General features: G+C 43.9%; 1 protein-coding gene across 1 annotated transcript in view; it reads right to left on the bottom strand.

Moving 5' to 3' along the window:
* Positions 1 to 22,790, bottom strand: part of LOC146799152 (zinc-binding protein A33-like) — a 530,413-nt gene that overhangs the window by 387,485 nt on the left and 120,138 nt on the right. The window contains exon 3 of the mRNA XM_085628053.1: positions 15,263 to 15,337. Within this exon, the coding sequence (XP_085484179.1) occupies positions 15,263 to 15,337 (75 nt within the window). The remainder of the gene's footprint in view (positions 1 to 15,262; positions 15,338 to 22,790) is intronic.

Genomic DNA, 22,790 nt, shown 5'->3' with positions numbered 1-22,790 from the left:
GGCATACCGGGATTTGGGTCGTAGCTCTTTAGGAGTTAAGCCTGTAATCAAAAATCCCGATCTAAAACAGCAGGGTAAGGCAGAAGCCTCTGGTAAGGACGACCGACCAAGTTTTCCAAAACAAAATTGGCGGTTTAAACAACAGGGAAAGCAGCAGCAACAGAAACAGGGCTCTCGGCCTGCCTCTCCCGTACAGTCAAGTAGTGAACGCACTTATGATCTGCGCGATCGTGCTACTATTAAGTCTCCTGATAGATTTCAGGTTTCTGAACAGCGTTCTCCTCGTTCTTCACAGGAAACATCGGCTACACAGTCCGGTGGCGGAGGTGGTGGTAAAGGTCGGGGTGCTCCACAACAGCGTGACAAACCCCAACAGACTGAGGGTAAAGGCAAGCAGGACGAATTTGCACGACAAAGACCCCCGTTTCAGAAGAAGAAAGTGGCGGCTCTGACGGCAAGGTATGCCTCAGATAGTGCGGACACAGCTTCGGAACCGGACATGGGCGCTGACGCTACTGGACAGCGCAGCGGAAATTACCATAGTCCGTCAAGCTCTGCGTCCATTTCTGGCGGTGACAGCAACTGATATATTGGTTACTGTTGAAACAGCTGACACCAGAGTGGCTCCCCCTGACAGACTTTATGACATAGTCTTATTAATTGAGGGTGACATACAACGTACAATAAAAGGGATTTTTTGGGATAATCTGACCACCACCTATGATATCCTCCTAGCGGAGGCAGATTGGCCTCCAGCTTTCATTTTAGAGGCTCCTAGAGAGGAGGAAGTAATCCTCCCGTCCTTTGCGCACACAGTGCCTAAGGACCAAGCTGAAGTGTATGCTGGGGAGTGGGCGCTTGCGCTTGCGCCGGCGGTGTATCGTACTCAGGTGGGATGGGACCGATTGTCCCCCTGCCATGAGATTCCATTGCGGTCTATGCCCCAGCCTCAACCACAATATCCCATGCGTCGTGAAGCTAGACCCCACGTCGCGGCGATCCTTGAACAATTGGAATATCAGGGTGTTATTGAAACATGTGTGTCCCCTATGAATAACCCTTTATTCACTGTAACGAAGCCTGACGGCTCGTACCGTTTAGTTTTGGATTACCGGCACCTAAACTCCCATTGCCGGACCTGCGCGGTACAAAATACACATAGCTCGGCTTTAGTCGACAGTCTCGTGCGTAAACGGTTTAAAACGACACTTGACATTTCCAATGGCTTTTTTAGCCACAACCTTTTCACACTGAGTAGCCAGTGGACGGCGTTTACTTCGGGCGGCAAACAAAAACAGTTTACAAGATTAGCCATGGGTTACAAAAATAGCCCTGGCGTCTTTTCTGCTCGCGTGGTTTCTCTCTTAGAAAGAATTGACCCCGATGCATACTCCTATGTTGACGATATCTATCTTACGGATGATGAGCTGATGCCACATCTGTCTCGAGTCGACAATATTATCGTGAGTTTTGCTGACTATGGCTACAAATTCAATTTTGCGAAGTCTCACATCGCAGAATATACGGTGTTGTTTTTGGGCTACGAGCTCAACAATGAAGGTAAGGGGTTAGCCCCCCACTTTCTGGAGAAGTGTGCACGCTTAAGTGCTCCTACGACACTGAAGAAATTACAATCTCTGCTGGGCTTTCTGAATTTCGGCCGTACGTACATTCCTGATTATGCCCAGCGTATCAAGCCGCTTTACGCCTTGGTACAACCTTCGTTTTCGAAGTCTAGCTGGCAGCTAGAACACTCTGCAATTTTACAGTCTTTACAGGCTGACCTTCTTGCTTCACAATACTTGCTGACACGTGATAACCGCACTAACCTGGTAATAAGAATAGTACCAGGCGCCGTGGGGTTCACGTATTTGACGTTTAATGAGGGCGATACAGTCCCCATTGCGTACAAATCCCACTTGTACACCTCTGCTGAATTACGTTTTTCCACGGTCGAAAAAGTTCTGACTGCTGTGCAGATGGCGATCCTCAAGGAACGCGCACTGTCGCATGGGAAACAGATTCTGGTTGTAACACCATATCCTGCCTTAGAGGCAGTGACTAAGGCAAGTGTACCAAATTCTAAAGCTTTGCATCCACGGTGGATACAATGGGCCACAACACTGACGTCGCCAGTTGTCACTTACATCTTTGATGCCTCATTACAGACTCAAGAGTACTTGCAGTATGAATTCGTTCATCCGGCACCTCTGTCTTTGCGCCCGCTCGAAGAATACCATTGTGTCATATACACTGACGGGTCTGCGCAGCCCGCAATTGGATCAAAGCACGCTTATTCAGCGGCTTGCGCAATTGTCGTAGGTACATTCGTAAATGGTGAATTCCAATCTGATGCAGTGCATACGCAGTCATTGGGTGATTGTACCGCGCAATTAGCGGAGCTTCGGGCTCTGGTGCTTGCACTGGAGTTTGCTGATCCCCGAGTCACTACTCTTATAGTGAGTGACTCCTTCTACTGTGTCCAGTCCTACAATGACAATTTACACTTCTGGTCTCAGAATGATTATCGAGACACGAAAGGTAGCACAATTAAGCATAAAACGCTTTGGGTTCGAGTGGCAGACTTTAAAGAACGTCTCCCTCTCGTGAATGTTATTCACACTCTTGGTCACCAACGACTTGGTGTCCATGCTGTCAGCAACAGCTTAGCTGACGAGGCAGCGAAAACAGCAGTGGCTACATACTTAGTGGCAGCAGTTACAAGATCCAAAAGTAAGATTGATGATGACATCTTGGCAGCTATTGCTGCTACAGAGAAGGGTAGTGATTACCCGAAGGGTTTTCCCTCTCGTTATATTTATCATTTAAGTCCTGATAACGTCCCGTTAGTGAGGATTAACGACGTTGGTGACAGAATTATTCCCAACGCGGACTGCAGACCAGCACTGATCCTAGCTGCGCACGAGGGGTTGGCGTCAGCCCACGCCGGTGTGTCAGCTACAATATCTCTGCTACAACAACGTTACTGGTGGTTTGGTTTATATAAACAAGCGCGCGCATATGTTCTTGATTGTGACATTTGCCAACAGATTAAACCTTCTACTGTTGCGCGCCCACCACAGACACAGCTGTACATCTCTAATAAGCCATTTGGTTGTGTTTATTTAGATCACTGCGGTCCTTTTTCTTCTGATACTGCGTACAAGTATATCTTGGTTGCAGTGGATTCGTGCACACGTTTTCTTTGGGTATGGCCACAAAGGAGTGCTGACTCGCGGACTGTCATCAGGGATTTGCGTGTCTTTGTGGGAACTTTTGCGTGTGGTACCTTCCATTCTGATCAGGGCCCTGTGTTCGCCTCAAAGGCTTACAAGGAGGCTATGAGAAATTTGGGGGTCCTAGTCAAATTTTCGTCCCCCTACCGACCTGAGGGTAATAGTGTGGTGGAGCGAATGAACCGTGACTTAAAGCAATCATTGACAGCACGTGTTTTAGGCACAGGCCGGAACTGGCTAGCCCATTTGTAGAACGTCCAACGTGCACTTAATAATCTCCCTAGAAGGTCTCTGGGTGGGCGGACCCCGTACATGATGCTCTTCGGAATCAGAATGTTTGTTCCAGACCTTGATGGTCTAGACATTGCGGCGTCGACCGCACCCTTTGACGTTGATGATCACTGTGCTGTTTTGCAGACTCTACAAGAAGCCAGAGACTCTCTTTCGAAAGAACACTTGCCCTCCACATCTGAAGCTGAGGTTCAGATTCCGGTAGTCGGCTGGCTACCCCGAGTTGGAGACCTGGTCCGTGAGAAGGTGGAGAACAAGAAGGAGTTCGGCCCCTCTTATCGTGCACCAGTTCCAGTGCTTGGAGTGCAGGGTACAAGAACAGTCATTTTACCTCCACTTCCTGGTCGCAAAGAAAACAGGTACATCTCTATTGACAATGTCAAACTTCAGCGAGTGGCCGATACTTCTTAGTATGACTCCCGCAGTTTCATGCCAGACGATGCAAAGAAATTCAATGTTGGTTCCTGCTTCTAACACCTTGTCTGATGTTGCCATCGAGATGCAATCAGTTACTGATCCCTTGTTGATACCACCGGCTGGTGGTTTGCCCGAAGATACTGAGTATGCTTATCCTACACGTGGACCCTCGCCTGTTTTACAATCTACAGCACTTGGCCAGTCCCGTTTCTCCTTTGACACTAACTCTTTGCCCTCAACTCCCCCATCGAACATTGCTGTTTTTGTAAGCTGGTTTAAGAGACATTTTTTGATAGCCCCTTGGACATACATCTGGTTGCTGCTTTTCAGTATTTTTTTGTTTATGTCCATTGGATTTGTTATAGTTTTTTTCCGTTTGGTGGATGGCCACTATCTCAAAGAGAGATCGACAATTAGACTTATCGATGGAACTTTGGCCCCCCACTCCTCGTCCCACATCATGAAAAGGGACCAGACTTTTGTGAATATTACTGCCTGGCCCGTCATGGATGGAATCGCATGGGATGCAGTTAAATTTCAGATTCATGGGCCTACAGAGGTCATTAATGTACCTAATGTATTTCGTGTTTCTATGGGTGATGTGGTTAAACAGAACATACGTTCTGATGATTGGGATGTACACGCCATTGAGGCACTGTTTTCAGATTTGAAATATTATGCCGCTTTTGATGCTGAGGATTTGTATGAAAATGCGGCTAATTATGCAGAACAGTATTGTTTTCAACATTATGGCAATCACTTCCTGCATAACGCGAATACATTTAGAAATTTTGTAAATTTTACCCAATGGGAACACTGTCCCACCCCCTCGTTTGGCAGTTCACATACATTAGTTGATAAGTTTACTTATTTTACTGATTTCAGTGTTTCAGCCCCGGCATCCTTTTATTTTAAAGTTAAGCCTGAGTCTGCCTCCAAGGTTAGACTGACACACACCAAATTGCTTTATTCTAAGTCCTTTATGGATGAGTTGTCAATCAAAGGTTATGATCTATGGAAGGCTACTATTGATCTTAAGTCGGTTTGGGTTTCCAAACCGTGGCAGGTTCAGGGGACTGAAGCTTTACACCGTGCCTGTCTAGTACCAAATCATATGTTGTTTTTAAATTCAACCATCTTCCAAACCACCTGTTTCGGATTGGCCACTTCTAAAAAACTAAATTCGCCTTCTGTGCCGGATCTGGGCGCTTACCCAAATTGGGATAACCACACAGATCTGTCCCTTCCTGCTTTGCAGTCATTAGTTTCTAATTCATCTTTCAATATTTCGAAATTTAAAAGTGAGGGATGGTTAATTTGGCAAAGCAGTTCTGAAGCCTGTCAACGTCGTTTTCTGGGACTGAAACCGGGGTATACTCAGGAACGCGTAGACCCACGGTTTGAGTCGTCACATACAGTAACTACGTACTCTGTAGGGAAATTATGTCAGTCCTGGCTGCGACATTCCACCTTGGCATCTGTCAAAGTTCATTTATCAAAATTACATGACAAAATAGATTTGAATGATTTTGTTAAAGGTCCTGTGGGTGGCAGATCCAAAAGATGGGCGTATGCTATTTACAACGAAGTATGGAAACTGTCGCAAATTGAGGCAGCTTCACGATTGAGAGCTATTGATCAGGCTAATATGGAAAAAGTATTAGCAGTTATTGATAACAGCATTAGCACTCTTTCTTCTCGAATTTATACATTAGATAATATTGTTTCTTCAATTGTTGATATTGTGCATGATGATATGTCTGTATTGTATCATGGTCAAAACCAGTTGCATTCTGTTATGCAGTTTGCATGGACATTACAAACATTGAAGGCAGGGAAGGTCCCTTGGGACTATCTGAATACAACATCGTTATTTCTTCCCTTTAACCTTACTGATAAACAGCAGTTCATGTCCATGAAAGATGCTTCATATTCCTTGTTACATATTGAGAAGTTGGAGCCGTTACCTTTCTCTGTAGCGGAAGTAGATTCAGCAGTGTAGCTATTACATGGATTGATAACTCTCCCGTTCGCACTTTTTAAGTTTACCTCTTGTATGAAACACTATGCTCTGGGTAGATATGAACAGCTGGGTACCGCTTTCATACATGAAGTCGGGTCCCTCCCCTTTACGTATAGATGTACAAGGGACGGTACTGAGGTTTATCTGAAGGGTGAGGAATGTACAACGACACCTGATCATTCTGTTGTATGTAGGCACATTCAGTTGCACGGTGCTTGTAATGTACACGCCCCGAATTTGGCCTGCGTCTTCAAAGGTATCCCGGTACCAGTGATTACGCCATCTTTCACGCTGCTTGCAAACGGTAGTTATTTGATTTTAAATAATGAAGCTTGCTGCGGGATGTTAGTGGGAATCCCATATATAGTAACTGTATCGCAGAGGGTTGTCTGCTGCAATAATGTTCTGTTTCCTCCCCCGCATGGGAGGCTGGATGCCTCCATCTGGCCTTCGATTCCAACCTTGAAAGCAGAGTTCAACAAGATGAGCAGAATAAGAGCGCTATTGTCCCAAAAGGAGGTGCCATTGACTTCCTCCCGGGAAACATTTGTCCTTCACGTAGCAAATACGCGCACTGAGGTACAGGCGCTTTTGAATACTGACCTCCCCCTGCATTTTGGAGCTTTGATCCAAACAATTTTCAATGCCTCGTCCACGACTGGCCTGGCTCATTTTTTTAAACTTGTGGGCTCGGGCCTCGTGACCTCTTTCCAAACTATTTTTGGTGTGATTCCGGCATTTTTTCATTCTATTTTCTCGAGCGTCTTTGGAGGTGTCCCGTTAATTCTGGCGCTAGTGGCAGGTGTGCTACTTTTACTTTTCATCCTACGGAATGGCTGCTCTTTCTGTGCCACACGACAGCCTGTCCCGTCTGCAACTTCTTCGTGACAGGATGCTTGAATACTATGGCGTCCTGCCATTGGCGACTTTGAGCCTGGCATATGGATTATCCTTCCGGTATTCCTACTTCACCTGCGTGCAACCTGTCTTCCACTGCCTAGATTGTCCCTTTGAATGGCCTATGGATTTGTGCTTAACCAACATGGTGTCTCCGGACCCGGATTATGATCGACTGATGAGGGCCTTAGTGTCTCACGAGTTCGCCTGTTCTGGTGTTCGGATTATGGCCTGCGGTGCGGCGCATGGTATCCTGGGTAATTGGGACATCGCGAGAGCGGCATATGACTTCTTGGATATGAGTTATTTGGAAGTACACGCTGGTTGCCCTCTGATGGTGCTAGAGGCTCCGCTAATGGAAGAACATGTATGTTCCTTTTCTTTGATTAACTGGATGGCTGAAACCTTCAGTGGCCGTGCCAATGATTTTCTGCTGGAAGCAGTGGCCACATATGCTGCATATACTTTCATGGATTGAGTGAACTATCGTCCACTGTGTTTTCCTCACGTGTCTTGAACAGTCCCTGTGCGTCTGCACTTCTGCCCGGTGAGGCGTTTTTTCATTTTTTTCACCCCCACTGCACGTTTGAGGTTTTTTGTTTTTTCTTTCCACTTTTGGTTTTTTCATACTCGGACTTTGCCTGAACTGACCATTGTTTTTTAAATTGAATACGCCTTGTTCTGCTCTGTCGCACTTGAACTCTGCGTTCTCTCTTTTCTTGCATACTAAGTAGTGCTTCGATCAAGGGGGCATGTAGTAAGGACTCCCTTAATACGTACATACATTGTTAAGTTAGCATAACCGCGTTGGAGGTTAGAAAGCCATCTTGCTGCTTTTGCGCACGACACTGCGTTCACATGTTATTGCTTAAACAAACTGCTGACTCGAGTTTTGCCTCACACGAAAGCAATCTGTTGTTACCATCCCGAGCTCTGTGCAGCGACCTTGGTCTGCACATGATGTGACAAACAGTCTGAGTTGTTAGACAATGCATGTTTTCCACTCTAGGTTGATCGACCCACTATTTAGTCATAACACACGAGCAGCTGCAAATACCTGAAAGTTGGTGCTTTTAATATCACAGACATCATGTTTATTATTCAGACCGAAGACGAGCCTTCCTGCGAGAAGACTCCTGATGCTCCTGTGATGTGATTTCACTAAGCTGATCTTTGAGGTATGGGGTCCCCTATTCAAGCCTAAGAGACCTTCTACTAGTCTAATAATAATATTAGCTTCTTAGTAAAGGGAAGGTGGTAGTATCCACTGTCATTATAACATGATCACCCCTTTTATATTCTATGGTATTGTAACGATGTTGATGGTTTTGATTTTAATCATTTGTCTGCTTGTATTAGCCAAAGTACTGCATCTTAGGACACGTGGTCTATAAAAATAAACTCTTTTTATTTACACCGTGTCTCTGTTGATTATTGTTGTGGACTGATGTGAGAATAATATACGAACAGGTATTTCCGATTCCCACCATTACTGAGAGTATACTGAGTCGCTTGTTCTGGGTTGTCTTTTCATTGGGACCGCCGAGCTAAATCTCGGATAACGAATGGGACACTTATGCTAGCCGGATACTGGGTTCTGGGTTCTGAGGTGAGTTTCTGGTACACCACAATTCACTGAGGTCCTGGGGTTCTACGCATAGTTCTGTGTATAAGCAGAATCCCTGCAACATGGTTTTATTTACTTACTTACTTTCCACTACCATGTCGTATGTCAAACTTCATTATCACCCTGTCCCGCCTCACCTCTCCACAGCGGTTACCTGTCTGAGCTGTCATTGTGTTACAACAAGCCAACTAGACTTGTGTCACTAATTATGAATTCATGGCTTTTTATGCTGGAACATTAGCTGACAAACGATTAGTCACTTGTTTATTTGAAATACCTACAACTTGCACTTCTTTACCAAAGAGGGGTAGGTTGGAAGTTTCCACCGGTCTAACCACGGAGCGGGAACTACCTGTATCAATTAAAAATGATACTGGATTGCCTTTTACTTATTCTTCCTAAAAATGGCTGTTTTGGTCTACCTTTAGAACTGCACTAAGCATGCGTTCCTCCAGCACCCTCAAACACGCCACTGTCCCAAACTTGCAAAAAGAACAATTGATGGACAGAATGCAGAACAATGCCATATATTCACCCCGGTACAGAGATCTGGGCCTAAATCTATCGTTTTTTTTGCTCACCATGCCATTCCAGTTTGGACCCAGACATATGAAATCAGTCTTGATCCTGCGCCCAATGGGAACAGTCCAGCTCAAACTCCCAAGCCAGGTCTTCCCTGGACTGGAAACAAGCATCCTAGAACCGGTTTCAAGGTTTCACCCCTCATCAGCCAGGATAGCTTGAATCCAGTGGCATGGAGAGCACGGGACAAACGTCTGGGCATACCCGTCCCACTCGGGGTGACAAATGCAAGAAGAACAATTGATGGACAGAATGCAAAACAATGCCGTACATTCACCCCTGTACAGAGATCTGGGCCTAAATCCATTGTGGGCCGGTTATGCCCAGACGTGGGTCCTGGGCTCACTGTGCCACTGGCTTCAAGCTATCCTGGCTGATGAGGTTTGATACCCTGAAACCGGACCTTGTTTCTGGTCCAAGGAGGACTTGGCTCGGCAGTTCGGGCTGGACTGTTCCCATGAGGCACAGGGTCAAGACTGATTTGCATATGGTCAGGTCCAAACTGAGGTGGAATGGTGAGCAAAAGATTGATGGATTTAACCCAGATCTTTTGACTGGGGGGGGTGAATGTTTTGATTTGTTCTGCATTCTGTCCATCAATTGTGTGACTTTCGCTTTCTCGCTCTAAGTGCGCCGGGCATGCCCAGACGTGGGTCTCGGGCTCCCTGTGCCACTGGATTCAAGCTATCCTGGCTGATGAAGGGTGATACCCTGAAACCGGTCCTAGGATGCTCGTTTCTGGTCCAGGGAAGACTTGGCTTGGCAGTTCGGGCTGGACTTAACCCAGACCTTTTGACTGGGGGTGAATGTTTTGATTTGTTCTGCATTCCATCCATCAATTGTGTGTCTTTTACTATCACAAACTTGGTCATGTAAAAACTATGAGTGTACCTGCAAATTGTGGAAAATTATCATTAATCACTGAACGTTTTTTCTTAAATCCGAAACTATGTTGGAAATCCAACACATCCCTTTGCATGGACTGTTACATTACTGGAGCTAAAGGCATATTCAAGTGAACTGCCTTGAATTCCACATGTTCGGCACTGAAGCCGGTATAGATGGAGCCACATTCTGCAGCATCCCATTCTGTCCCATCTGATTCACACAATCTTGTTTCCAGTGTTCATTTTTCCCACAGATGTGGCAAGGGCAATTTCTCATCTGTATATTATTCATATTTTGATGTTGTTAGTAAATCCTCTACTTTTACCACAAGGACCACCATTTCCACCATGCACAAATTGTACACCATTGTCTCATGCATCCCCTTACTGCACACCAAAGACAGGTGCCTGAAGACCTCCTTGCCCACCCTTTTTGAAAAACGTTTTCTGAGCCACAGTTGGACCTGGCATCCTTGGCATGGTTTCCACCGACCGTTTGCCACCTGACCTCCTGTTTTGCTGACTTCAATTTTTTTGCTGGCTTTAGGATGCTGGCACTTTACCACGGCTAACCAGTGCTAAATAGCATATGCTTTGTACTCCAAACATGGTAACATTGGGTTAACCACAATTGGCATATTTAATGTACTTACAAGTTCCTAGTAAAGTGCACTATATTTGCCCAGGGCCTGTAAATTAAATGCTGCGAATGAGCCTGCAGCACTGATTGTGCAACCCACTTCAGTAGCCCGTTAAACATGGCTCAGGCCTGCAATTGCAAAGCCTGTGTACACAGTTTTTAAGTTAACTTACTTGCCAAGACCAAACCTTCTTTTTTTTTTTACATGTAACACACCCCTAAGGTAGGCCCTAGGTAGACCCATGGGCACGATGCAGTCTATTTTAAAAGTAGGACATGTACTTTTAAGTGTTATATGTCCTGGTAGTGAAATATGCCTAAATTAGTTCTTAATTTACTGCTAGGCCTTTCTCTCCACTAGGTTGGCATTGGCATTGCCTTACACACTTTGTAAGTGTAATTTCTAATTAGGAGTAAATACAAATTTGGAGTTTGGTGTCTCTGACACTTGCACTTGAATAAGGCTATGCCTGTCCCCACGCAAAGCGTTGTGTAGTAGTAGTAAAGTTAGACTTTTGGTCTAAGTTAGACTTTTGGTCTTAACTTAGACCATAGGTCTAACTTTAGAAGTAGTAAATGCCCATTGTGAATACCGAAAGTCATAAAGTTAGACTTTCATCTCAGATTACTACTGTGAATCGGGCCCTGGATTTCTACTGGTCCCTCTTGACCTCAGTAACTGTTTGACCGCTAGTGACTTCGAAGCACAGTTTTTGCATCTTGCCTTTAAAAATTCATATCTCAAGTTTTACTTTTTGACGTTTTGGTCTTGTTTTACTCAGATAAATCTTCTCTATTGTTCTAAAGTGGTGTGGAGTCTTTTTGTTGTGGTTTCACTGTGTTACTGTAATTAAAGTGCGCACAAATATTTTACACATTGCCCCTTAAGTCAAGCTTAACGGCTTTGTCCCAAGCTACCAGAGGGTGAGCGCAGGCTTATTTAGGGTGTGTATCTGACTTACCCTGACTAGGATTGTGGCTCCTGCTTGGACAGGGTGTATACTCTGCCACCCAGAAACCTCAATTACTAACACACACCATCAATCTCGTCATTTTCCTTTTACCATAACAACAATCACTACAATACTTCGCGTAGGCCAATATTTCATCCAACATTGGGCCTGCTTTACTGAATATGCAAACTAATTTTTGGATGCAATCCCAAAAGAAAAGCTGAAACAAATCCAGAAATGCTATTTTCATATGATCTTGAATTCCACTATATTGTTGGCAAATATGCATCAATCTCACATAATATGCATGCATTGATTCACTTGAATCTTGTGTCACTCTCATGATCTATAAACAAGTTACTTATTTGTGGGAAAAATTTGTTTTGAAATGCTCAATAACCCGAATACATTTTTCCAAACAACCGAAGAAGGCTTATTATGAGGGCTTCTCTCTGTGGTTCTCTTTTGGCCAATGTACTATGTCCTACACCCAGTTAAAAAAACCTTGAGGCACAGCCATTGAAAATAAAGTATCTAAACCTGTCCAAAGTAATTGGTTTCAATCCTACCCCTCTGCATATCACTTCTCGAGCTCCTCTCTGAGCTTCAGGAAACTCTTTGTAAATGCGTACAGATCACTCATTGATCGAGGTACATGCACATAAGCTCCTCCATGCAAGTCTTTCATCAGAAACTCTTTTTCAACAACCACTTCACACTTTAAATCACTCCCACTCTCAATTTTCTTCTTTTTACTCTTTTGCAATACTCCAGGCTTAGCAGGTGGTTTCACCGATTCTCCTCAATACCTCATCACATGCTCCCATTTTTTAAAAGTACCTAATAATTCTAAGAGATTTTCTTGCAAAGTTTGGCATTGTGATTCAATAATTAATTTTCAGTCAACCCTTTCTCAAATGACTCCCTTATTCTCTTTTGTTTCAAATCCATTTTTAATTCTTCAGCCAATTCCTCAAGTTTCTCAAATGTACAAAAACCCATCTTCATGCTTCTGCAGCCATAAATGCCAATTCATTTTTATTATGCATTGACATTTTTTCTTTATGAGTTCCCATTTCTGGTATTGTGTCCAATTGTTCTTTGAGTTTTATTGGATTAACATCCACCACTTTTGTTTCACTTTGTGAAGTTGAATTGGATACCATCTCATCTCTCCCGATACTCAGCTCTCCTGCACTTATGTCTTTCACTTGCATTTGAACATGTGCCTCATTATATAAAAGTCGTCTGACTTCTGTCAGCAATCTGTCCATAAACTGATCCTCCCCCTCAGAATCACTTTTATTATTTTCCATATGAAGCCCTCTCGAGAAGTTCTCATATGTTGCAATATTCAAGAATTTGCAGCCCATGCCACAACTGTCTTTTCATTTATTTTGGTATTTAAGATTTATTCATGTTTTAGACATTTGCTAAAGTAACTTCATTTATGTAGCATAGTTTGTACAATGTTTAAGAGTTTATGTCATGTATCTTTGTTAGTTCCGCATGATTATACCACTGTATGCCATGTCAAGAGCGTTGTCTTTCACGTCTCTTAACCTATAAAATATGCCCTTTCTGGGCTGTGTTCCAAAACGTTTGCTCATTTCTACATACGTTTGTCCGATTCATTATTTGTTTTTAAACAATCTTTATTGGGTTTGACATACAGTTTGAGATGACATCAATACATCACATGTTCCTTGTTCAGGTTCACCTTTCTGCTTGTCTGATTCATGCTTAAGGATTTTCCTTGCTTTGATGCTAAGCAGCCCTCATATCTGAGTGATATTTGACTTCATAATTAGAACTTCCTTGCTTTGAACTGAGCGGTTTCAACGTTGACCTGTCTACTGCTTTTTTTCAGAGGCAGACAGCGTGGAAGTCCTCTTGTTGATTACTTTCCTTTGACTTACGAATTGAGTAGATTTAAGCTAGTTTATTACTGGACTATATTTTGCTATGACTGATTCCCTGATGGTATGACCTCTCATAATTGTCTTTATTTTTATGCTTTACTGGTGCTGGTTTAAAATCTAATTAACAATTTTTTGCTTTCTGTCATGATTCCTTATTGTGAGCACACATTTATGATTTCTGACTTTGAATGTAGTCCTTCAAAGCTTTTCTTTATTTATTCAAGGCCCCTGTCATTTAGGACTCAGATTCCCCGATTCTGTGCATCATTCCTTTACAATTATTAGTGAAAGCATCAACAGAATTATCAGAGAATTTAAATATGACCCCACCTGTAACTCAAACACACCAAGACAATTCATGTTGAATCAACTGCACCACCCTTTGTTGCATCTTTCTGGTGCCCATGTCAAAGGTGTTCCATGTTCTAGATTAAAGGAGAGGGTAACATGACAGCTTGATGGGAGAGATAGTTAGTTTGGTGGAGGGCTGGATTCCTGTTCCGAGAATAAATTCACTTTTTAAATCTCATCTTTGTTCCCTATGTGTCTTCCTTGGAGAGATTATCCACACCCTTAAACTGTTGTAGGGAAACAAGATATACTGTCTTTTAAAACAACATATGAGTCAATGGTCCCAGCTACTTTTTTGTAATGGGTAGAATGTGAGCCTCAAAGGAAGACTGACAGAATTTGAAAAAGTCAAAAAAAATGTACTTTGTTGTAGACAGACTATACCATACATGTCAATACCAACAGAAGAGGGCTTGAATTGAATTCAAACAAGTTAGTGGTACATATTTCAAAGCTTGGTGCTGGATATTACATTCAACATTTGTAATATTGGGAGCACTAATTCCTACTGGGCTGAATGATGATTTAGAATTGTGTAAAAATAATTTGGACTTTGCTCTGAGTTAAAGAAAGTGCAGATTCAGCCATGTTAGGGGTATCTGAAATGAATTCACAAGATCCGCAGCACTTTTCTGATTTCAAGCATTGGCAAAAAATCTTGCATTTGGGCCTGGTTTGTGTTTTATCTATAATGAATTTGCCTTAAATCAATCTGAAATACAGGGATAGTCATGTGGCATATAGAGTTTTGACAAACTAACACAAAGAGGATATGCCACTTAAAATAAAGTAGGGAAATGAACCTGTATACCAGTATGAAAGAGAAGATTCCATATTATGTGGTCTCTGGGTGCATGATCAGGTCTATTCTTTGCTTATATGTCCTACATTAATGTATTTTAGTATGGAATATCATGGAAGAATGTTACCAGAGCTTGGGAAGTACCATGTGCACAAGAATTATTTATGTTCTCCAGTGGTGTTTTATGAAAAGTGTAACTTTTTCTAAATGTTTTATGAATAATTAGTAGCTGTTGTACAGGTGTGGTATAGAGCTATTATGTCTAATGTTTAATGAGGATCTAATGTTGTTTTGTGTAGAGATATGTGATTGCATGTTTTGTTAGCCCCTTTAAGAGCCTTGATAAAAAATATTTAACACAAAACTTGGAATAGAATTTCAAAGGCAGAAAGACAAGGATATAGTGTATGTGGCAGAGAAAAGCAAATCAATTTTAGGGGAGCCCCAATAAGAAAAAGGGTTGATCAGATTAGCTACTAAGGCTAATACTCTTGTGTATATAATTGAACACATGGATGTATTTGCACACTTATATTGAATGTAGGTGCTCAAGGAGATTTGTCAATATGGCATTATATGATTCAGAAGGATCTATTCTCATCTTTAAATACACTCACGTTTGCACAATACTTACATCCAGAAAAGTGTACATAAAAATCCACTTTTCCATCCACCTCATTACGTCGAATCACAGTAATGGTTGCAAAATCTGAAAGAAAGAAACGTTTTATTACTTTAAATAGCAGTCAGTATGAAGGTTTTCCTCCATGCTACCAGAAGAAGACCACTATCACCATGAGGCCTCCTTCTCTGGAAAATAAACTGTGAAAGGGTCAATGAATACAGAGAAGGATGACACAAGCAGCTCATGGACACAACTCACAGTGGTACTGCATGGCAAGCTGCAAAGAACACAGAAGTTGTGTTTGTGCAAAAGGCACAGGCCCATTTTCCATTGTGCATAAACATGCAAGAGTTAGTTATTCTGCACATATGTGGTTCACTGCTGGCAAGTAGTCCCTAAATCAGCAGTACAACACATACAAATGTATTTAATTCATTAACCAATCATATTCCCGCCTCTTTAACCCCTTCGGTGCCCGCCCCTTTCCCCGCCCAGTGCCGCGCCTTGCATTAGCGGGCGGAGTTCATGACGAGCTGGACTCGTCATGGGCACAGCGCCACCGCAGCCCATGACGAGTCCAGCTCGTCATGGGCACTGAAGGGGTTAATCACTGCATAGTGCTAATTGTTGAATACGTAGTTTTTATTTACTTTACTCTACCCCTATGCCATTTCTACATTGCTTCTTGGAATACCACTATATAATTGATCTAATATGTAGAGCACTGGAAGATATACTGTGGCATTGAGCCAAACAAGAGGAACAGGGGTCCCCACTTGACAACAGAGTTGGCAGGTCGTTTGTTCAGTATTTCAATTACACTTAATAATGTAAAGAATGACTACAGAGCAAGGGGGGAACTCACTTTCAAAGGATCTGTGGTAGGTTCTTAATTGGTACAATCTTTACAACACTTTGGGCCAGAAAATAAAATACTGTAAGTCAGATCAGTGCTACAACATGCCTTTGGTGATAAAAAGAGCAAAGCTTATTGCAAATCATAAAACGTTGGTTTGTGCCAGGGGGGTAACTGTACTGAATGTTTGTGTGATGCTTTTATTTTGTATTTAACTGTGGGCTTGTTGTGTGTCTCTTAGAGATGTTAGATTGCAATTACGCCCGGGGGTGTAGTCCCATCTCATTGGTAAAACTAGGTACTAGATGAATGGAAATTGCCCTTCTCTTGACCAGGTAATGCATTCTAGGCAGGGTCTTTGTCTATTGAAAGGTCACAATAACAAAACAGTACATCACAGACTAGGCAAAATAAAGGTCAATAAATGTATATTGTTCCTGTGACATTGTATTGTTGCAGATGTTATTGCTATCATAGGCACAAGTAGGAGCATGGCATCATTTTAACATGTAATTCTCCTGAATAAATTGGTAAACCAAAATGTGATCATATGGTTAGTAGCGGTATGGAAATCTAAAATATATTTCCTAGTTCTTTTGGGCCATTGTTTCAGAAGAGGCAGCACTGGTACAGTCTGGTGCAGCTATACATTAGCCGGAGGAGGGATCTTTCTCTCGCCCACAATAATAACATTTATTGGTTTGTGTAAGGAAGAAGGGTCCTCATATGTAGAAGATGAACTACATCCTGACTGCTTGTCTATGACACCCCGCTCCGCCCTTCTTATTTCCTTTCAGCAGGACGAATGGTCTACGTCACCCTGTCCCGTGCTGGAAACCGCGGCGTATTGTCGTAGTGGTGCCTTTAACTGGGGAAACCTTTCTCAAAGGAACCGCCCCCTTGACGACATAAACAGATCGGGCCCAATAAGGAGGGGGACCTCACCAACGTCAGGGTGTGACATCACCCACGAGGAAGAAGCAGGAGAGCCGAGGAACGCCACCGCAGAGAGTAGAACACCGTGTCTGGAAGAGCCGAGTCGGGTGGAAAAGGCAGCGGAAGACCCGAAGAAGCCAGAGAACCGCCATCACCGCGCACTGTCCAGCCACGCTCCTGGAGGAGCGTGGCTATCCTAGGTACGAGAGCGGTTCTCAGGGTGGGTCGGGAGGAGGGAAAACACCGGGAAGTAACCCGATTCCCTCAATTTACTCCTGCTTGCACCCTGACCCGATCACATTTGGTTTTTCACTTATACATAGACATGTGTCACGGTTTCTTTTTTCTGGGTGCTCCTTCACTCCCTTCCCTGCACCAGCAAGAGTACAACCATCTGGTTTTCTTTCCATGCCGGAGATCAAGGGGCCCAACTTATAACGCGAAGAGTTTCAAGGGAAGGAAAAAAGCGCAACGGAAGCCTATTGAAAGACTGAAAGACTGTCATACTAAATGAATCACACTGTCATTTACGTCAGTAAAGCTGACAGACTGGCCCTACATAAGAAACGCGGTTTCGGATTAAATAAACCCTCATTATCTCGACACTGTGTCCGCTCCCTTCTTTCAGACCCGCAACAGTTTGAGTGGGATCTCTTCACAGGCATCTTCTTAAACAGATGTGTATTCTTCTGAGACTGTACAATAATCAGATTTTCTACAACTGGAGACGAATCACAGTGTTCACAATGTAAGGGTCTGTACTTTAGTTTTTTTAACCTTTATTTATGAACGGTTGGCAATGTACAGGCATGGAATTGAAGAATTGCAAGTTGGGCAGTGCACCTACAAGAGGAATACAGTTGTAAACACGACACAAATGTATGCAGCATCTAAACCTCAGTGGGGCCGCACCCCTTCTTTCCCAAGTGCAACAGCACAATACACACAAGTCAGTATGGTACAGTATCATAGACAATCGACATGCCCTGTTGGACTCGCATTGGAAGGTATTATATGGAGTGGACCCTCCTCATTATTACTATCTAGGCCGATGGGGGGGTTGTCCGTTAGGCGAAGGTAGGCAGTGAAAGGTTCCCAGATGTTCCAGGGGCGGGTCTTCGGGGCATCAGGGCACAATATTTGGATAAGTATTCATGACAATATGTGATGTCTGTGATCCAATCTTGGGCTTGTGGTGGCTGTGTTCCACCCCAGCTCATTACAATTCTGCGCTTTGCAAGTATAAGCAGTAAAGCAGTAAGTTTACGGGATTCACGGGGTATATCTTCCACATATCCCAGTAGCCCCAGCAGTGGAGAAAGGGGCACCAGAACACTCACGACCTTCCCTATTATGCCAAAAATGTCTGCCCAGTAGGCGGCAATCATGGGACATTTCCAGGCAAGGTGGAAAAGTCCGCCAGTGGTGAATGACAACATTGGCAGTGGGAGTTTAGGGACGGCCCCATTCAGTGTATTTGTGCAAGGTTTCAGTATATGCGGTGCAGAAATTTAAAATGAATAATTTGCAGCCTGTAGTTAAAAGATAGCATCTCGAGTTATGTTATGTTATGTTATGTTATGTTATGTTATGTTATGTTATGGGGGATTTATAGAGCGCATGGCTACTCAAAAAGAGTGTCCCGGCGCTGGAGTAATACCTCGAGAAGAGAGAGATCCGACAAGCTATCGTTCCTACAGGTAAGAGATTATTGATGGAACAACCACGTCTTAAGTTGACGTCTGAAACTAAGAAGTTCAAGATCACTTCTGAGAACATAGGGGAGCGCGTTCCATAATCTACTTACAATCACCTGGAAGGAGCGTCCTCCCTTCCTTGCTAAGAAAAATGTAGGCACCTCTAGCAGTTGTGTAGAAGATCTTAGCGTCCTGCCCGGACAGTAGGGAGTGATTCTCTTTCTAAGATACAAGGCTCCACTGTCGTGTAAGGCCTTGAAAGCTAGAACCAATGCCTTAAAATGAATTCTGTTTTTTACTTGAAGCCAGTGTAACGATTTTAGGTGATTAGCTAAATGGGTCCTAGGCCCGACCATCAAGATAGCCCTGGCCGCTGCGTTTTGAACCAGCTGGAGGCGGTTTAATAAATATTTCGGGATGCCCAGGTAGAGGACATTCGCATAGTCCAATCTAGAAATAATTAAGGCTTGAACTATCGTCTGTCTATGGGGCAGAGGCAGAAGTGAGAGAAAATTTCTCAGCATTTTTAAGAGCCTGAAGCCCGTACCAGTCACAGATTTCACCTGCGACTTCATAGAAAGATCCGAGTCTAATAAGACGCCAAGATTTTTCACAGTGGTGACAGAGCTAGGAGGAGACGGTTGGTCCTGGGGCCACCAGTTTTTCCATTCGTCCCCCGGAGTATGTCCAAAGAAGATAATTTCGGTTTTAGCCGAGTTACAAGATAGCTGATTCCGATGAAACCAGCCAAAGATATTGGACAGACATTCATTAATTCCACTTTCATTAAAAGGTTCATCCTTTCCATATGTGAACAGGAGTTGTGAGTCATCTGCGTAAGTTATAATCTTAGCACCAAATTTTTCCGTGAGTGATGCCAGAGGAGCCATATAAATATTAAAAAGAGTCGGGCTCAACACAGAGCCCTGAGGTACTCCAACGTTACGTTGGGGAATATCCGCAGAGAAAGGTGGGGACCAAACGGATTGTTGACGATTGTTCAGAAAGGAGGAAAACCAGCTGAGAACCGTGCCGCCAAGACCACATTCCCTCAGTCTCTGAAGGAGACGATCATGGGGCACGGTATAAAAAGCAGCCGAGAGATCGAGCAGTATTAAAACGGCTTTTCCTCCTCTATCAAGGGTGTTTTTGACAGGATGGAGGGCATTTGTAGCTTCTATATAGTTGGTAATGACTGCATTAACATGTTTTTCCAGTGCTTTTGCAAAAAAAGGAAGCAGAGTTATAGGCCTATAATTGCTGACAACGGCAGGATCAGCAGAAGGCTTCTTTAGAAGAGGGAGAATTTTACCTTGTTTCCATCTAGCTGGAACTTTTCCAGTGGCTAGTGAGAAATTCATAACTTGGTTGGCGGCGGGATTTAAAACCACGGCGACAGATGCTATTATTGTGGCAGGGAACGGATCTACAGGCGACCCGGATTTAAGCGCACTCAAGATGGTAAGGGAAGTGTCCAAAGATATAGGTGGAAACTCCACAAGGGCGTCCGCCCTGGCACAACCTATAGAGTCCGGAACGTCGGCCAAGTTTCGACATGAGGATAGGTCAAAAGAATCCTGAATGGACTTAATCTTGTCATGAAAGAACTCAGCCATGCTCACGGTCCATTCTAGAGTGGGTGTAAAAGGACTCTGGGTAGCGTTTGGGGACACAAAATCTTTCACTATCTTAAATAGTTCTTTGCTACAGTTATTAGCGGAATCAATTTTTTTAGCCAGAACACTTTCTTCTCATTACGGACCTTCAAATAGTGTGTTTTAAGTGCCTGTTTGTAGTTAAGTTTGCTCTGAGAGTCATAGCTTTTTCTCCATGAGCGCTCGAGGCATTTACAAACCAAGGAGCCGAGGGATTTCCCCGTGCGACCCTATGAACCTTAGGGGGGGGCAAGGTGTAATGTACAATTGTGAAGCCAGTTTTCTAGTGCGGATGCTGCATCCTCGAGAAGTCCATCCACAGGGATGGGATGATGAATTATTATTTCTGCTAGGGAGTCGGGGGTAATGGCCTTAAAAGATCTAATTACCTTGTGTAGTTTGGTACTCAGAGAGCAGGACTTATGACGCTCTATATTTAACCAAAAGGTAAGCAGGAAGTGGTCAGACCAAGCAATCGGTAGAGGATTATCTAACTCAATGTTGTGTGTGGAGAAGATCTGGTCTAAAATATGTCCCTTGTCATGCGTTTGGGTAAACACATGCGGAGCCATATTAAAAATATTTAAAGATTCACATAGCATCTTGACCTACGGATCTTCTTTCCGGTCAAAATGCAGATTGAAATCACCTAGAACCATACAATGGGTATATCTAGTGGCAATAGATGCTGTGGCCTGGCCAATAGATTCTAAAAAACGACCCGGCCCAGGTGGTCTATATATGACCATTCCTGCGACAGACTGGTGAGCAGAGATAGAAAGATAAACCCCTAATCCCTCTGCTCCTTCAAGATCGTTCACTGGAATAACAGAGCTACCCCCCGCCTCTATTACCAATTCGGTCTTTCCTAATAATTTTGTAGTCCGGGGGTATGGCGTTCGCAAGGGTGGGGTTAGATCCTTCGTGGAGCCATGTTTCTGAGATAAATAAAAGATCCGGCTTGGCCTCCACAAGAAGGTCGTATAAGTGAAATTCATGCTTATTCACGGATCTGGCGTTAATAAGAAGAGCTTTAAGTTTTTCTCTAGTTACATTACTCAATGGAGGAAGTGTTCTGGGAGAGAGTTCATTCCCTTCATCAGTAGTGTTTTGAATGTTTAAAGATGCTGCCTCCCAATTACAAACATTACAAAACAGCTTATCTGATGCCGAGGCTAGATTGATGGAAGTGCAGCAAGGTGTTGGGTTTCTAATCCTAGTAAGGAAATCATTACTGTATTTCAGCCTGTTTGCACTCTCGCCCTCATTGATTCCTGCGGGAGATGCAGCGGTCCCCGCACCGGACGCCGACGGGACGCTGACGGACGCAGACGGGCTTGCCTTAGGCGCGCCAACGGCACGCCAACGGCGCGACAGCTGCGCGCGTCCGCTGCGCGCTAGCGCAGCGTCCTGTTTTAAGGCCTCCAGAGCGTCTAGAGCGCTAACTGGAGAAAAAATGGCGGCACACACAATACAAAGATTTCAGCCCCCCGGTTCAATTCCCCCAATGTCAATGACACACAGCAATACAGTACATACAACAATAAAATTTTAAAAATGGATGAGCAGCAGTGAAAACTAGCTTGGTTTTAAAAATATCCGTGCAAAGAGCAAAATCAGGAAAGTAGCGCGAAGGAGGAGAGAGGCAGTGTCGGCTCTCTCTCAGCAAGGAGTTGACCACAGCAGAAAGTCCATTGAGCGTCTGTAAGGGGGGAGGCGAGATTGCGTACCCAAGCATCCTGGGCTGGCGTGGCCACTGCCAGTGCTGTTCTCTGCATGTTATTATATAGGGATGTTATAAGCTTACGGGGTGAGGGCATCGTGTATATATAGTCTTATCCTAGGAGTGTTTTTTGGGGGGCTGGGAAAGTGTCATAGAGCAACCTACATGTTGCATGCAATAGGTAATACAAAAAGGCATCTAGGGGGGTACACGTAGCGGTGGCCTGTGTTGAAGGGGCAAGGAAATGATTGTCTGGGTAGAGGTCAGCAGAGTTATGAATACTTAGCTTGCTGGCATGAGTGCTTGCACCCCTGTCGTGTAGAGGGGGTAGCAGGGGATGCCTCACCACTGGGAAGGATGGGGCATAAAGCTGTAAGATTCCTGCATGTCGTGCCATCCCGATCCAGGCTCAGCACATGCATTGTGGAGTGTCTATCTCTGAGGCAGGTGGTTTGTATGAGAGTAACAAGGCTGTATATAATGGCCAGGGGGAAACCTGATCAGTGTCTCCCGTGACATGTGGTTGAAAGAGTGTGGGGTGAGTCCAGTAGTGTAAAAAGTATGCCTGGCCACACAACGCATAAAGCTGTAAGTTTGGTGCACTCATCCCTCCTTGTGATTTTGGCAGCATTAGTAGATCGAATTTTACGTGCGGCTGTTAGCCCGCCCA

This window comes from Triturus cristatus, chromosome 9, assembly GCF_964204655.1.
Source record: "Triturus cristatus chromosome 9, aTriCri1.1, whole genome shotgun sequence".
Lineage (NCBI taxonomy): Eukaryota > Metazoa > Chordata > Amphibia > Caudata > Salamandridae > Triturus > Triturus cristatus.
The sequence above is the reverse complement of the archived record's forward strand: the minus strand, read 5'-3'. Positions and strand labels throughout refer to the sequence as shown.